Source organism: Siphateles boraxobius, unplaced genomic scaffold (genome assembly GCF_051911475.1).
Source record: "Siphateles boraxobius isolate OS27281-9 unplaced genomic scaffold, OSU_SipBor_1 1, whole genome shotgun sequence".
Taxonomy (NCBI): domain Eukaryota; kingdom Metazoa; phylum Chordata; class Actinopteri; order Cypriniformes; family Leuciscidae; genus Siphateles; species Siphateles boraxobius.
In genome coordinates, this window is record NW_027508699.1 from 4402603 (window position 1) to 4414744 (window position 12142).

The following is a 12142-nucleotide window of genomic DNA, read 5'->3' on the forward strand; positions in this document are numbered from 1 at the left end:
ATGGTTTGTTGGTCAGTCAGCACTATTTTAGTAATAGTTTGGGCGGGGAAATTCAAGACTTTGTTATGTAAGCTGATTTGGCTATATATCCCTTGTCATGGTATTTCTCTGGATAGTCTTAGCATGTTAGTCACAGTGACATGACTGCTTCGCATGCTGCTGCTATTATTGCTGCCACAGAGCAAATATGGAGACTTGCTACTGCCAAAACATACACAGACAATCTGCTGTGAGCATGTAAGACACTCTGCTGCTGCTACACTTTAAATGCCATAGCATGTTTAATCAAGTGGAGCTGGGGGAGGTGGAGGGTCTCAGAAACTCTGATAGACCAGCTTACAGCAAACACTGAACCAGACTATGCAAATGTTGAACAAGCAAGCTCATTGGCTGCAATACAGCAGAGGCCAATCAGCTTGTACCATGTAAGAAACAATGTGATTGCTAGCAGATTGTATGTAAAGTATCAGCCTGCGCCTTACAGAGTTTCATGACTTAACTAGTCATTTTCAGCAGTGCACTTGGATTGGAAACCAAGGCAGCAACGTTAGGATTTAACATTTCTCACTGTTTGCAGCTGTTTCACCATTAAAAAGTCTGTTTCAAATGTATAACCATTTTACACACAGTAGAATGAGACTGGTTTGCAGTTACACTTAGAATCGCACCGAGATGTTTCGAGACACCGAAACAAATTGTTTTGAAAATATAGTCTCATGCCATAGTCTCACTTAAGTATAACTGAAAGTGTTAGCTTAGAAAAATCCACCCACATGAATTTTATTTGAGACCCACTGGTACAATTGGCCCACTAGGCTGCCTATGTGTTCTCTGTGTGTAGGCTGTGTGAAGTAACTGTGTTTTGTGTAACCGGTGTTTCTATGTTCTCTGTGTCCTCAGGAGAAAAACAGTCTGGAAATTGACCTAAACTACAAGCTGAAGACTCTCCAGCAGCGGCTAGACCAGGAATTGACCGAGCACCGCGTCACGAAGGCTCAACTCACAGACAAATATGAGTCTATCGAGGAAAACAAATCAGCTGCTATGCACGGTATGTGTGTGTGCCAGACGCACCAATGCCATCGCACTGCGTGTCCAGAACTGCACGGCGTCTTGTTTAGCTGCATGCCCGGACACCACCCCCTCACTCACTTGTTGGTGTTGCAGGGCTGGAATTTCGGTGTGGGATTGCATTTATTGCGCATAATTTAACTCATTCCTGCTGATTTTGTGCTCAAACCCAAAGTGTGCACATAAAGCTGCCTCACAGTACTAAATTGACTTCTTTTTGCTCCTTATTGTGCTTAAACAGTCAAACAAAATAATGCCAAAATGCTGATCTTCGTGAGTATTCACATAAACATAGTTATGTTTTTACTGAACGTAAACAGTTGAGAAAGAAATCACATGTGTAACAGTATAATGGATCCGTGTGCCAGGTCTTAAAGTGACAGCAGCCTAATAAACCTGCTGCCAAATTATGAGATAATATTAAAAATATCTATAAAGCCGTTTTTCCCCATTGTATCGATGCAGTGGAAATGCTGAGTGACTAGTAACTTTGGAGAACCACTAGCCACAGTGGCTGATGAGCAAAAAAGTTGCTCTCTCGTGCGTGTCCAGGGACAAAATACATTTTATTAACAAAACGTTCATAATTCAGAGACTCAAAAAAAGTACACTTTTTATGATACTCTTTGCCTGATACAATTAACAGTGATACAATGAATTACAAATTTGTCGACATTTTTAAATGCCAAATATCTACCAGTATATTGACTGCTATACCAGTCAAGTATACCAGTATATCGACTGCTCTTGTCCATGGTGTTCAGTCTTTCTCAACTCTCGGTTTGTGTTTCTCCGCCAGCGGTGGAGCAGAAGGTGTCGGAGGAGACCACGCTGCGGATGCGGGCGGAGAGCAGGGTGGTGGAGGTGGAGAAGCAGTGCTCCATGCTGGAGTTCGACCTCAAACAGTCTGTGCAGAAGATGGAGCAGCTGATGAAGCAGAAGGAGAGGCTGGAGGACGAGGTGTGTGTCCACCCACCGAACGGCTTGGCTTGAAAAGATTACAAACTGTTAAAGGTGTAATGAATTCAGCATCTTTCGTCTTCTCTCCACCCCGCCAGGTCAAGGAGCTGCGGGTGCAGTTGGAGCATGAGTCTGGGAAGCGTTCGCAGTCCCAAAACGAGCTGAAAAGCTGGACGATGGAGGCTGAGCGCCTGAGAGGGTCAGAGAAGCAACTCAAACAGGAGATCAACGTGGCCCTCGAGAACAAGCGCTCCGTCGAGTTCCAGTTGGCACAGCTCACCAAGTATGCTCTCTCCTGCCCTCAAAGGGTCATGAATATATATGTGCATATCTCCCTTTTTTAAATAAAAGACACAAAACTCATGTTCTGTGGAACTATTAGCCAGCAATAGTAAAATGATCTAGTTTCTAAACAGGGTCCAAATTATATAAATAAAATTCTAAATTATTTTGTTCATTATGTAAAGTAGGGAAAGTAGCCACCGTTTCAGTATCGGCCCATATTATGTTCATATCTTTGGTTTATCGTTATCTTTTTGGGTCTTCTAAGTTTTGATTACCTGGACTTTAAATGAAGGGTCAGAAACCGCTCATTCATTTAAAGTATCTTAATTTATGTTTCAAAGATTAACTTTAAAGTCTTAAGGGTTTGAAAGACATGAATGTGCATAAATTATGACAGAATTCTCATTTTTGGGTGAACCGTCCTTTTAAGTTATTTATTTCTGTATTTTTTTTTTAGTACAAGCATTTCTATTGGTCATGTTGGACCCTACTTTTAACTGTTCTGTCATTAAAATGCCTTACTGACAACAGCTATTACGTTACTGAATATTCAGAAGGCTTTTCTGTCGTAGAAAAGGCTATTATTGCAGATTATGTTTAAGTATTTTAAGCTGCCAGTATTTACATGGGTGGATTAAGAATTGACCTCCGTCTGGTCCAGATCCACTGCCAGTTAATCTTTTAACTTCCCCTACTTCCTTTCGTACCTCAAAGTCTGCACAAAGTCATTCACCGATTTATATTAATCAGGCTCCTATGTAAGCTTGTTTCTGCCACGGAATAAAAAAATGTAAAAGAGACTTTTTATCTCTCAATTCTGACTTTTCGCAAAGGAGTTTTAAATGCAAGATTTTGCCGTTGCAAGATAAATAGTCGCAATTATCTTTTCTGTGGCAGAAACAAGCTTCCATAGGAACCTGTATCATTTATATTGTAGTAAAAAAGTCAGGATTGCGAGTTTATATCACGCAGCTCTAAGAAAAAGTGAGACAAAAGGACATTGCTTGGCAGGAACAAGCTTCCGTAGGTTCCTGACCCTATTGTGAGTTATGCATCATTTTGCATTATTCCAAGAGAAAGCAAACAAATCTTTTATCAAAATATAATTACTTGGTTTATCTCTCAAATGACTTTTGCTTGAGATGGCTTGCCCTACTGTTACAAAAGACCTAGTGGGTGGACCTGCCAGGTTTACACTCATATCTACTTGCTTGAGCTGTGGAGTCTGAGTAAGTGTAAGTCTGAAGTGACTGTGATTGATGGAAGTGTGTTTCCTCAGGCAGTACAGAGGAAATGAGGGTCAGATGAGGGAACTTCAGGACCAGCTGGAGGCTGAGCAGTATTTCTCAGTGAGTATCACAGACTGCGGAACATTTTTCATGTTTCTTTTTTTGTTTGTTTTACACTCAGAACTGTTTTGTTTTACACTTTTGATTAACTTGGCACTAGCCTTGGCTTAGGAGGGAATTGATGGAGTTTGACAAAGTGATATGGAAATGGAACTTGAAATTGTATACACAAATGACCTAACATTTTTAAAACATCAATCAACAAATAATAGTCGACAATGCCATGGTATAAGGCTCAGCTTAATGAGTTACGGCCATGTTCGGGTGTTATGTTCTTGTGTGTGGTCATATCATGAGAGGAAATCAGCATTGTTTATATATTCTCAAGCCATTTTTTCCTGTTTTCAGACACTCTATAAAACTCAGGTGAAGGAGCTAAAGGAGGAGATAGAGGAGAGGAATCGACAAACTCAAGACGCTCTCAAAAAAGTCCAGGACATGTATTCAGAGAAGTAAAAGTCTTCATGAATTTGTAGCTTTTATAAAAATGTTAAAGGAACTTAAGAGTGTCTTGTTTCTTCGAAATACTGTTGAACGTTCTTGTGAACTGCTCCTCCATAAATGTTTTTTGTAGGGAGTCGCTCTCTGCTCAGTTGGACCTCACCATGACGAAAGCCGAGTCGGAGCAGTTGGCCCGTGCGCTTCAGGAAGAACAGTATTTTGAACTCTCTCAGGAGAACAAGAAGGCTGTGTCACGTTACAAACTGGAGATCTCAGAGAAAGACTCCAGCATCACACAGGTCTGTTATTAGCGAAGGACAGGCATGCGTTTGTCTTCCAGCACATTTTCAGGATTAGAACTCTATATACCACCTGCAATTTTACTTTGTCATTATTGTCTACTCTGTGGTTATATTAGTGGCTTTTAATTGGAGTATAATGCATTTTCGTTTAGCTTGAGGAATCCATTAAAACCCTTACCAAAGATGTGGAGATCCTCAGTAAGGAGAAGACCGAGTTGGATAAAAGGCTCCGAGCTCAGGAAGAAGGTAATCTCAATTCCAACTGGTTAACTACAGTTTATCTTTACGCATTAACACGACATTTCTAATGTCTTCCTGTAGAGTTTGCAGCAGAGAAGGAGGAGGTGGAAAACTCAGTAAAGGTGAACTACGAGAAGATCCTTAATATAGAAAGAACTCTGAAGATCCAGGTATGACCACCACCATGCAGCAACTTTGTAGAAATAATGTATGTTCTAATAGTGAAAAAGCCAATGTTGTCGTCAGTGACTCGTCACCATAAATTTGAATGTGAAAGTGAACAGAATTAGAGAACTAGGGAAGTCTTTTGAGAGTCATATGCATCAGACTAAATTTAAAGTCACCCTGTAGTCAATAATTTTATTCCTTAACTCATCTTTGATCACCAAAATGACGTATTAAAAAATTGTTCCTTGAAATTAATTCTTCATGCCTTAAAATAGTTTGAATGTGACTCTACACACTTGCTTAATTTAGTATGTGCGGTTCTATGAATATGCAAATGAGCCCCGCCTCCACTCACTCACAGCAGCTCAGAGATCCAATCGTTGACGATCACATGTTGATCTGATTGGTTACAAGGTAGTTTGTGATGTCAGAAACACCAGCGATTTCAAACCGTGTTTTTGAGACTGTCTTTGGTTCACTGCAGTTTTAAGCAGAAAATACTCAGAAATGCTGTCGACTTATGAATTTACTAGTGCTGTCAGTTAACAAACTAGAAATATCTATGAATAAAACATAAAAACTAATACATTTTTATTCATCTGTTGCAGAAAAGCAACAAGAACAACTAAAACAAAATAGAAACGATTTACAGGCCAGAGTTTCTTTTTATAACATGTTTGCAGCGTTGAGCGATGTAGCCAATCATAGACATGTGTTGATTTCTTGAACGCAATGGCCAATCAGAAACATTTAAGATAGACTCCCCTCAACGCTCAAAACTGACTTTTTGTTCAGAGCTGAATTCCGTATGCTGGCAAATCCAAACAAAGTGTATGAACGATTCATTGTGCAGTCAGCTTCATTGATAATAACAGGGATGTGTGAGATCGCGATGAACTGATGTCCGCTCTTTAGGAATTATTAAGTCATGCCAAACCATGCATGCAGTAGCTGCTTGCTTTTATGTTTTAACAGTGAGAAGCGCATTAAAATTAGAAAAAATAATGAGACAAGAAATCAAGGGACATTTAGAATAGATAAAAATGTGCGATTAATTGCGAGTTAACTATGACATTAATGCGATTAATCGCGATCACTAGAATTTACACATGGTTTGTCTTAAAGCATATTAAAAACACCACATAGACATATAAACAACATTAAGCTCAGTGAAAGAAAAATCATCCAAGATGGTGGACAAGTCATCATTAGAAACATTACGATCTTTTCAAATTTGACCTAATTAATCAATGCGATTTTACCTAATATTTGAATGCTTTGTGTAATTTTATTCTTATTAGAATATCAGGTTGTTAACTAATATATTAACTAGGGCTGTCAAGCGATTACAATTTTTATTAAAATTACACAATGTAGTGATTAATAAAAGACAAATTAATTGCAAATTATAAAAGAAATTAAACCCAAAAAATAATTTTACGTCATTATTATGTTAAATGAGAAAAGCATTAAATGGACGTTTCAAAAAGTAGCTTTAAAAAGATTTTTTTTTTTTTTTGGGATTCAAAATAATGTTGTTTTTTTATTAATATCGAAATATAAATATTGTTTTAATGAAATAATGGTCTCAATAAGAAACTAAAACTGCCAGTAGGTGGTGGTAAATGTCTTGATAATGAAGTCATGGAGTCATTCATTCATTAGATTCGCTCAAACAGCTGATTCATTCAGGAGTGAAGTAAACGCTCTCTTTATGAATGGACCATTGAATCATTGGTTCACCGGACTGATTCGCTCAAAACGCTGATTCATTCAGAACGAAACACCACTTTGTGTTTCTCCGAGACCCACAACAGTTCTGCTCTAGCTTCACAGGTAATATTTTCATTGGCAAAATTGAGCAAAAACAAACAATATTGTGTCTAAAATATAACAATCAGATGAACTGTTGTATAAAATCAATATCACATTTGCACTTGTGCTATTCGATGAAAACGCTAAATGAAAACGGCACTTGTGTGATATTGCGCTCGTTACTCATGTGAAATTGCTCAACTATATCATATCATATATAAATATGAGACGACAACTCATTCAGGGGCATTTTTGCCCTGATATCTTGAATTTTAGGGCCAGTCTAACTGCATTCTATAGGCTCCATGATTCATGTTCGTCACCAATCAACTGTGAAATGTAAGACCTACGTAGATCTGGGCTACTGCATTAAATGCGTTTATAAATAACTTCCCCCCATAGTTAATTAAATTAAAGCATTAAATCGACAGCACTAACATTAACAAAAAAATCAATGATGTGTTTATTCTCTATTTGCGTGGTGCCTATGAAGAGCGTTCGTTATTCAATTATGAGGATCCATTTTAGTTAGGTTTATGTATGTGTAGCTGACAACAAAGCAGTTCACTCGGTTTACAACCAGACTTGTTGGATATGACATGTCTGAAAGGAAAATAATCTTTTGCTCTTTGCTCAAACTTTTTGGTCATTCTACCATCTTCAATTTGTCCCTGCAGGCGGTGAATAAGCTGGCTGAGATTATGAACCGAAAGGACATGAAGTTAGACCAGAAGAAGAAAGGCAGCACCACTGACCTGCGCAAGAAAGAGAAGGAGAATCGCAAACTGCAGCTGGAGCTGAACCAGGAGAAGGAGAAGTTCAACCACATGGCCATCAAGTACCAGAAGGAGCTCAACGAGATGCAAGCGGCAAGTTCATGTTTAATCGTTTTCACAGGGACAAAACTGATGGCAATATCAGTGGAATCTGATGATTCACTAAATCAGTTTCAACAGGAATGCCTCATGAAAATGTATTAAGTTTCATGACTGGACACTCCAGGAAGCAACATCAGCATGATGATGATGTTGTGTGTATTTGCAGCAATTGGCTGAGGAGTGCACGTATCGCAATGAGCTGCAGATGCAACTAGACAGCAAAGAAAGTGACATCGAGCAACTCCGCGAGAAGCTGAACGACTTGCAGCTCCGAGTGGAAAACTCCAGCGTCACCAGCCTGCAGACGGACGAGCTGGACAGTAACATTGCTGGTAAGGGAACGTTCACGAAGTATACATATTTCTGTTATATAAATGACAAGTAAATTAAGGAATAGAGTTTTAAGTAATTTGGTTCGCATTTGTAGTGATTGGAAAGCCCACAATAGCCAGATAATTCTGAAGCTTTGACTACGTGTCTTGCTATCATCCCTGTCCATATTTGAAAGTCTGCTAGGAATGGATTTAAAATCGTTTCATTGGAGAAAAAAAGAGCAGAGCAGATGAAATGCAAAAAATTAATTTCTATTTGTATTTTAGCTGATTTATGTAATCAGCATGCGACACTGTCAAAATGCAACTCTAGAATAGGTAACTAACAGTAAGCAAACTCGCCCTTTGTTATCATGATGCCACCGTACAGGCCTGTTCGCATCAAGTTTGGTGTGACTAAGGGTGTGTTCAAACTTGTAGTTCGATTCTCGGACCAAAAAAGAAAATAATACATTTTGCCCTGATTCGCTTGGCGTTTTTATTTTTAAGACCGAACTTAAAGATACAAAAACAAAAAAACTGCTTTTATAATGTATATTTTGCAACGGAACTTACTGAACATCCAAAACTAAGGACGCATGCATATGATGGGGTTTTTTCAGCTGACATTAGGGATGCACCGGTAGCAAAAAATTTTGGCCGATACCAATTACCGATAATTCTTTATATTTGAAAGCCGATAGCCGATATATTGACTGATAAATCAAAATCCAAATATTGTTTTAATATAATTTTTGAGAGTCTGATTACAAAAACAAAAGTCTCACCATTAAAATCCATGTCCCAAGCACACAATTATAATGTTCTCATTTCATTTTATGTAGTCTATATAACAGATTTGTGCTGGACATGTTGCACTTAACCGTATTTTCCTTTTTTTAAGTGATTTCAATCATATTTCAAGCAATTCAAAACCGTCATGTTGAACAGTGCGCATCTGAAATGTGTCAAATGAAGGAAATAATCCATTATTTATCCGCTTCAATATGGGCCAATAACAATAACATTGCAAATATACATATATCGGCTGATACCGATATGGTGGCATCCCTAGCTGAGATTAATGAACTCAACACAGACCAAAGACAGGACGTTATGTCACAAGATGGGACCTTAAAAAGGACAGAATGCTCAAGCACACCTGGTTTTTGTTGTCATAGGACTTGTGTTGCTCATCACATTTCAGTACAGGTGTTGGAACCACGTCTCCTCACAGCAGATCTGTTGCGTTTGTGTGCAATGGAGGAAATCCCGACGCTGTTTTGACTCCTTTACAGTTTTTATAGAAAAACCATCATGTGTCCACACACACAGCAAGCGCGTTTAGTCCAGCACACAGCATTGGTCTGGATGTTCGGAAAGTGTTGTTGCAAAATATACGCCATAAAAGCAGTTGGTTTTTTTTCCTTCTATATTTAGATACAAAATGACAGTGTGAACGCTAAGCGAACCAGGACTACATGTGTCATTTTCTTTTTTGGTCGGGACCAAAAGAACCAAGAGAATCAAACTACATGTGTGAACACACTCTTAATCCCAATACCTCAAACTGAGTTTGATTCCATCCTCTGAAAGCAGTTATGACACCTATAGGCAAAAATCTTCCATCACTACACAGAATCGCATGCTATAACGCAAAATGAATATTAAAACGCCACTGGTAAAACTCTTCTAAAACTATGAAAGTAAAATCGACAGTATAGACAAATTGAAATTTTATTACCACTTATTACCACAATGTTGGTCAGCATTTCAGGAAAAAAGACTTGGTGAGAGGGGATAATTTGGGATGCATTTTTTTAAATAGACATGAAAAAAGTATTTTTAAAAAAGTGATTATGGCTATATTCTGTTTATATTAGACAGCCAACAAATCCTTGATCTTGGCTATATTATTTGGCTAATGAATGTCATTTTGTTAGGGTATATTTATTAGGACTGTATTTATGATGTTAATTAGATTTAGCGGATAAATTGTCCTTTTGACTTATAATGTTGTGATGATAGGATGAAGGTGATGATGTTTCATGTTGCCAGGTGGTGTACATAATCATCATCTTCCAATGTCTGTGTTTAAAGTCTAATCTCTTGTTCTCCCTCATATATAGTCAGTTCTTCTTGCTCTCCTTATCTGTGTATCTTCTATTCTTTTTCCTCTGTGAGTAACTTTAAGATTGGGATCCTGTTATGCCTGGATTGTGCTCTTGGGTGGCATTTTGTCTCTTCTCATTACTTTTTTTTTTTTTTTACTTACTGAATGTCAAATGTGTTTTGGTGATACCTCAGAAATAAGCTACTCAGAGTGATTTTACCAACAGAGCAATGCTAAAATAGACCTATTTGAAACCAAATTGCTGAAATTAGTGAAACCTTATTTTGCTTATTAAAATCATACTCTGAGCACCTTTCAGAGGTGTTTTAGGTCAAGTCACACTCTTTTAATGTGTGTGTGTGATAGCTTTACTCTTTATATTCCTATTGGCCTGGGTTAAAATATTAATATTTGAATGTGATATAGAACTTGGAATTGCCTTCAAATTGCAAGTTATGCACAGAGGATCATGTAATAATTGCAAAAGTAAAAGTTTCTTCATTTAGCATGGCTTGTCCCTCCCTTGCTCTGCAAAGTTTGAAAACCCTTAAAGTGGTCATGACATGTTTTTTTCTCAATATTTATATATTTTAATATGTTCCTTGGGGATCACTTATAATGTTAATAAAGGCTTTTGTGCACATAAAAAAAAAAAATATATATAGACATATTATATATATATATATATATATATATATATATATATATATAATGGGGTCCAACAGTATGAAGGTCCAAACTGCAGTTTCAGTGAAGCTTCAAAGTCTCGACACGATCCCAGCCGAGTCTTATCTAGAGTAGAGAAACCATCAGTCATTAAAAATAAAAACCTTTATATTCTTTTTAACCACAAATGCTTGTCTTGCACGAGCTGTGATGCGCCACACATTACATAATCACGTTGAGAGGTCTATGGTCTTAGTCTGTTGTCTATGGTGCGATGATGTATAACTATTCGTCGATGTCTTGCTTATATGCAAATGTATTTGCCCGTGTGACGTAACAGATCCCGCAATATCAAATCAAGCCTTTTTTGGAGTTCGATTAAATAAATGCCTCGTTTATAATGAGGGCAACATTTTCAGCTTTGAAACTTATTGGATGTTTTTAAATGGTAGAAAGACCTCTTATATGTCAAAAGATCAAGGAAAATTTTATCTCTCATGTCATGACCACTTTAATCTATCCAAATGATTTAAGTTATCCAACCCTAAAATTGATCCAAAGCGACTTGAAATTTTAATTGAAAATAACATATTCCCAAAAGAATGAATCTATCTAATCATAATGGGAAATCGGCGTCAATACCCAGCCCTGTGAAGCACACGTGTTCCTGTATGTTGACTGTGTGTACGGTTGGTTTATCTATTGCACTGGAAGCATGCTCACTACAGAATGAATGACATTAAGCATTCACACTCAGTTGGGGTCACACAGTTTTTGCATGATTTTTTAAAACAATTCTTACGTGACCTACCTGTCTTCCTCAAAACCACCTTGTGATCATATGCTTTTAAACCAGTAACATTTTAATTGAATTGCATCTTAGTTTGGTTGATATTTCCAGAAAAGGGGCAGAATTACATGCTTTGATGATAAAATGTACTTTGTAACAAACTGCTGCATTGAGCCAGTTACTAATACTGCTATAAACGTGATGCACATTCCTGGGTTTATTATGCAAAATTTTTATCTACGTCGTTCAGAAAAACATACAGATGTAGTACTGTAATAAATGAGCATCTCCTAATGGCCTATTTGTTCATGTTAATCAGGCCAGATAGCTAGTACTGTAGCTGCTGCTGTTGTTTTGAGCTATCGTGCCCGTTATTCCAAATAGAAATACAATTCTTTATAATTGTTAATGAAAATGTAATAACTTGGTGTTCTTCTTCCACTGACATCACTAAGGCTGTGGTCCATGTGAGCTATTATAGTCAAAATTGATTGGTTAACCAGTCAAATATCTATTTAGCCATTGTTTTCTCACATTCACAATAACATCAGGATCTGTTTACCTAGGGACATCTCATTTTCACCATCTTACTAATCCTTGATCGATAAAATAAAGGCTTTCCCTTTTTTCATTGTTAGTTTCACTTAACAAAACAGCATGGGATTTTACAACTACAACCCTGTGATGTGGGCAGTTGTTTTAAAGTGTACCTGGTTTACGCATGCTAGTAAAAGCCAATCGGTTTTTGTAGAT

The 12142-nt window shown here is 37.5% G+C and overlaps 1 protein-coding gene across 4 annotated transcripts in view; it reads left to right on the plus strand.

Annotated features, from left to right (window-relative positions):
* rock1 (Rho-associated, coiled-coil containing protein kinase 1) overlaps nucleotides 1–12142 on the plus strand; it is a 78473-nt gene that overhangs the window by 56472 nt on the left and 9859 nt on the right. For all 4 annotated transcript variants that reach the window (XR_013207969.1, XR_013207918.1, XM_077246969.1 and 1 more), the window contains exons 18-27: nucleotides 901–1051; nucleotides 1871–2031; nucleotides 2130–2314; nucleotides 3596–3665; nucleotides 4014–4117; nucleotides 4240–4405; nucleotides 4561–4654; nucleotides 4730–4818; nucleotides 7309–7500; nucleotides 7676–7841. Coding sequence is in view for 2 of the 4 variants with exons in the window: in XM_077246969.1 (XP_077103084.1) it covers nucleotides 901–1051; nucleotides 1871–2031; nucleotides 2130–2314; nucleotides 3596–3665; nucleotides 4014–4117; nucleotides 4240–4405; nucleotides 4561–4654; nucleotides 4730–4818; nucleotides 7309–7500; nucleotides 7676–7841 (1378 nt within the window). In the remaining 2 variants the exon portion in view is untranslated. The remainder of the gene's footprint in view (nucleotides 1–900; nucleotides 1052–1870; nucleotides 2032–2129; nucleotides 2315–3595; nucleotides 3666–4013; nucleotides 4118–4239; nucleotides 4406–4560; nucleotides 4655–4729; nucleotides 4819–7308; nucleotides 7501–7675; nucleotides 7842–12142) is intronic.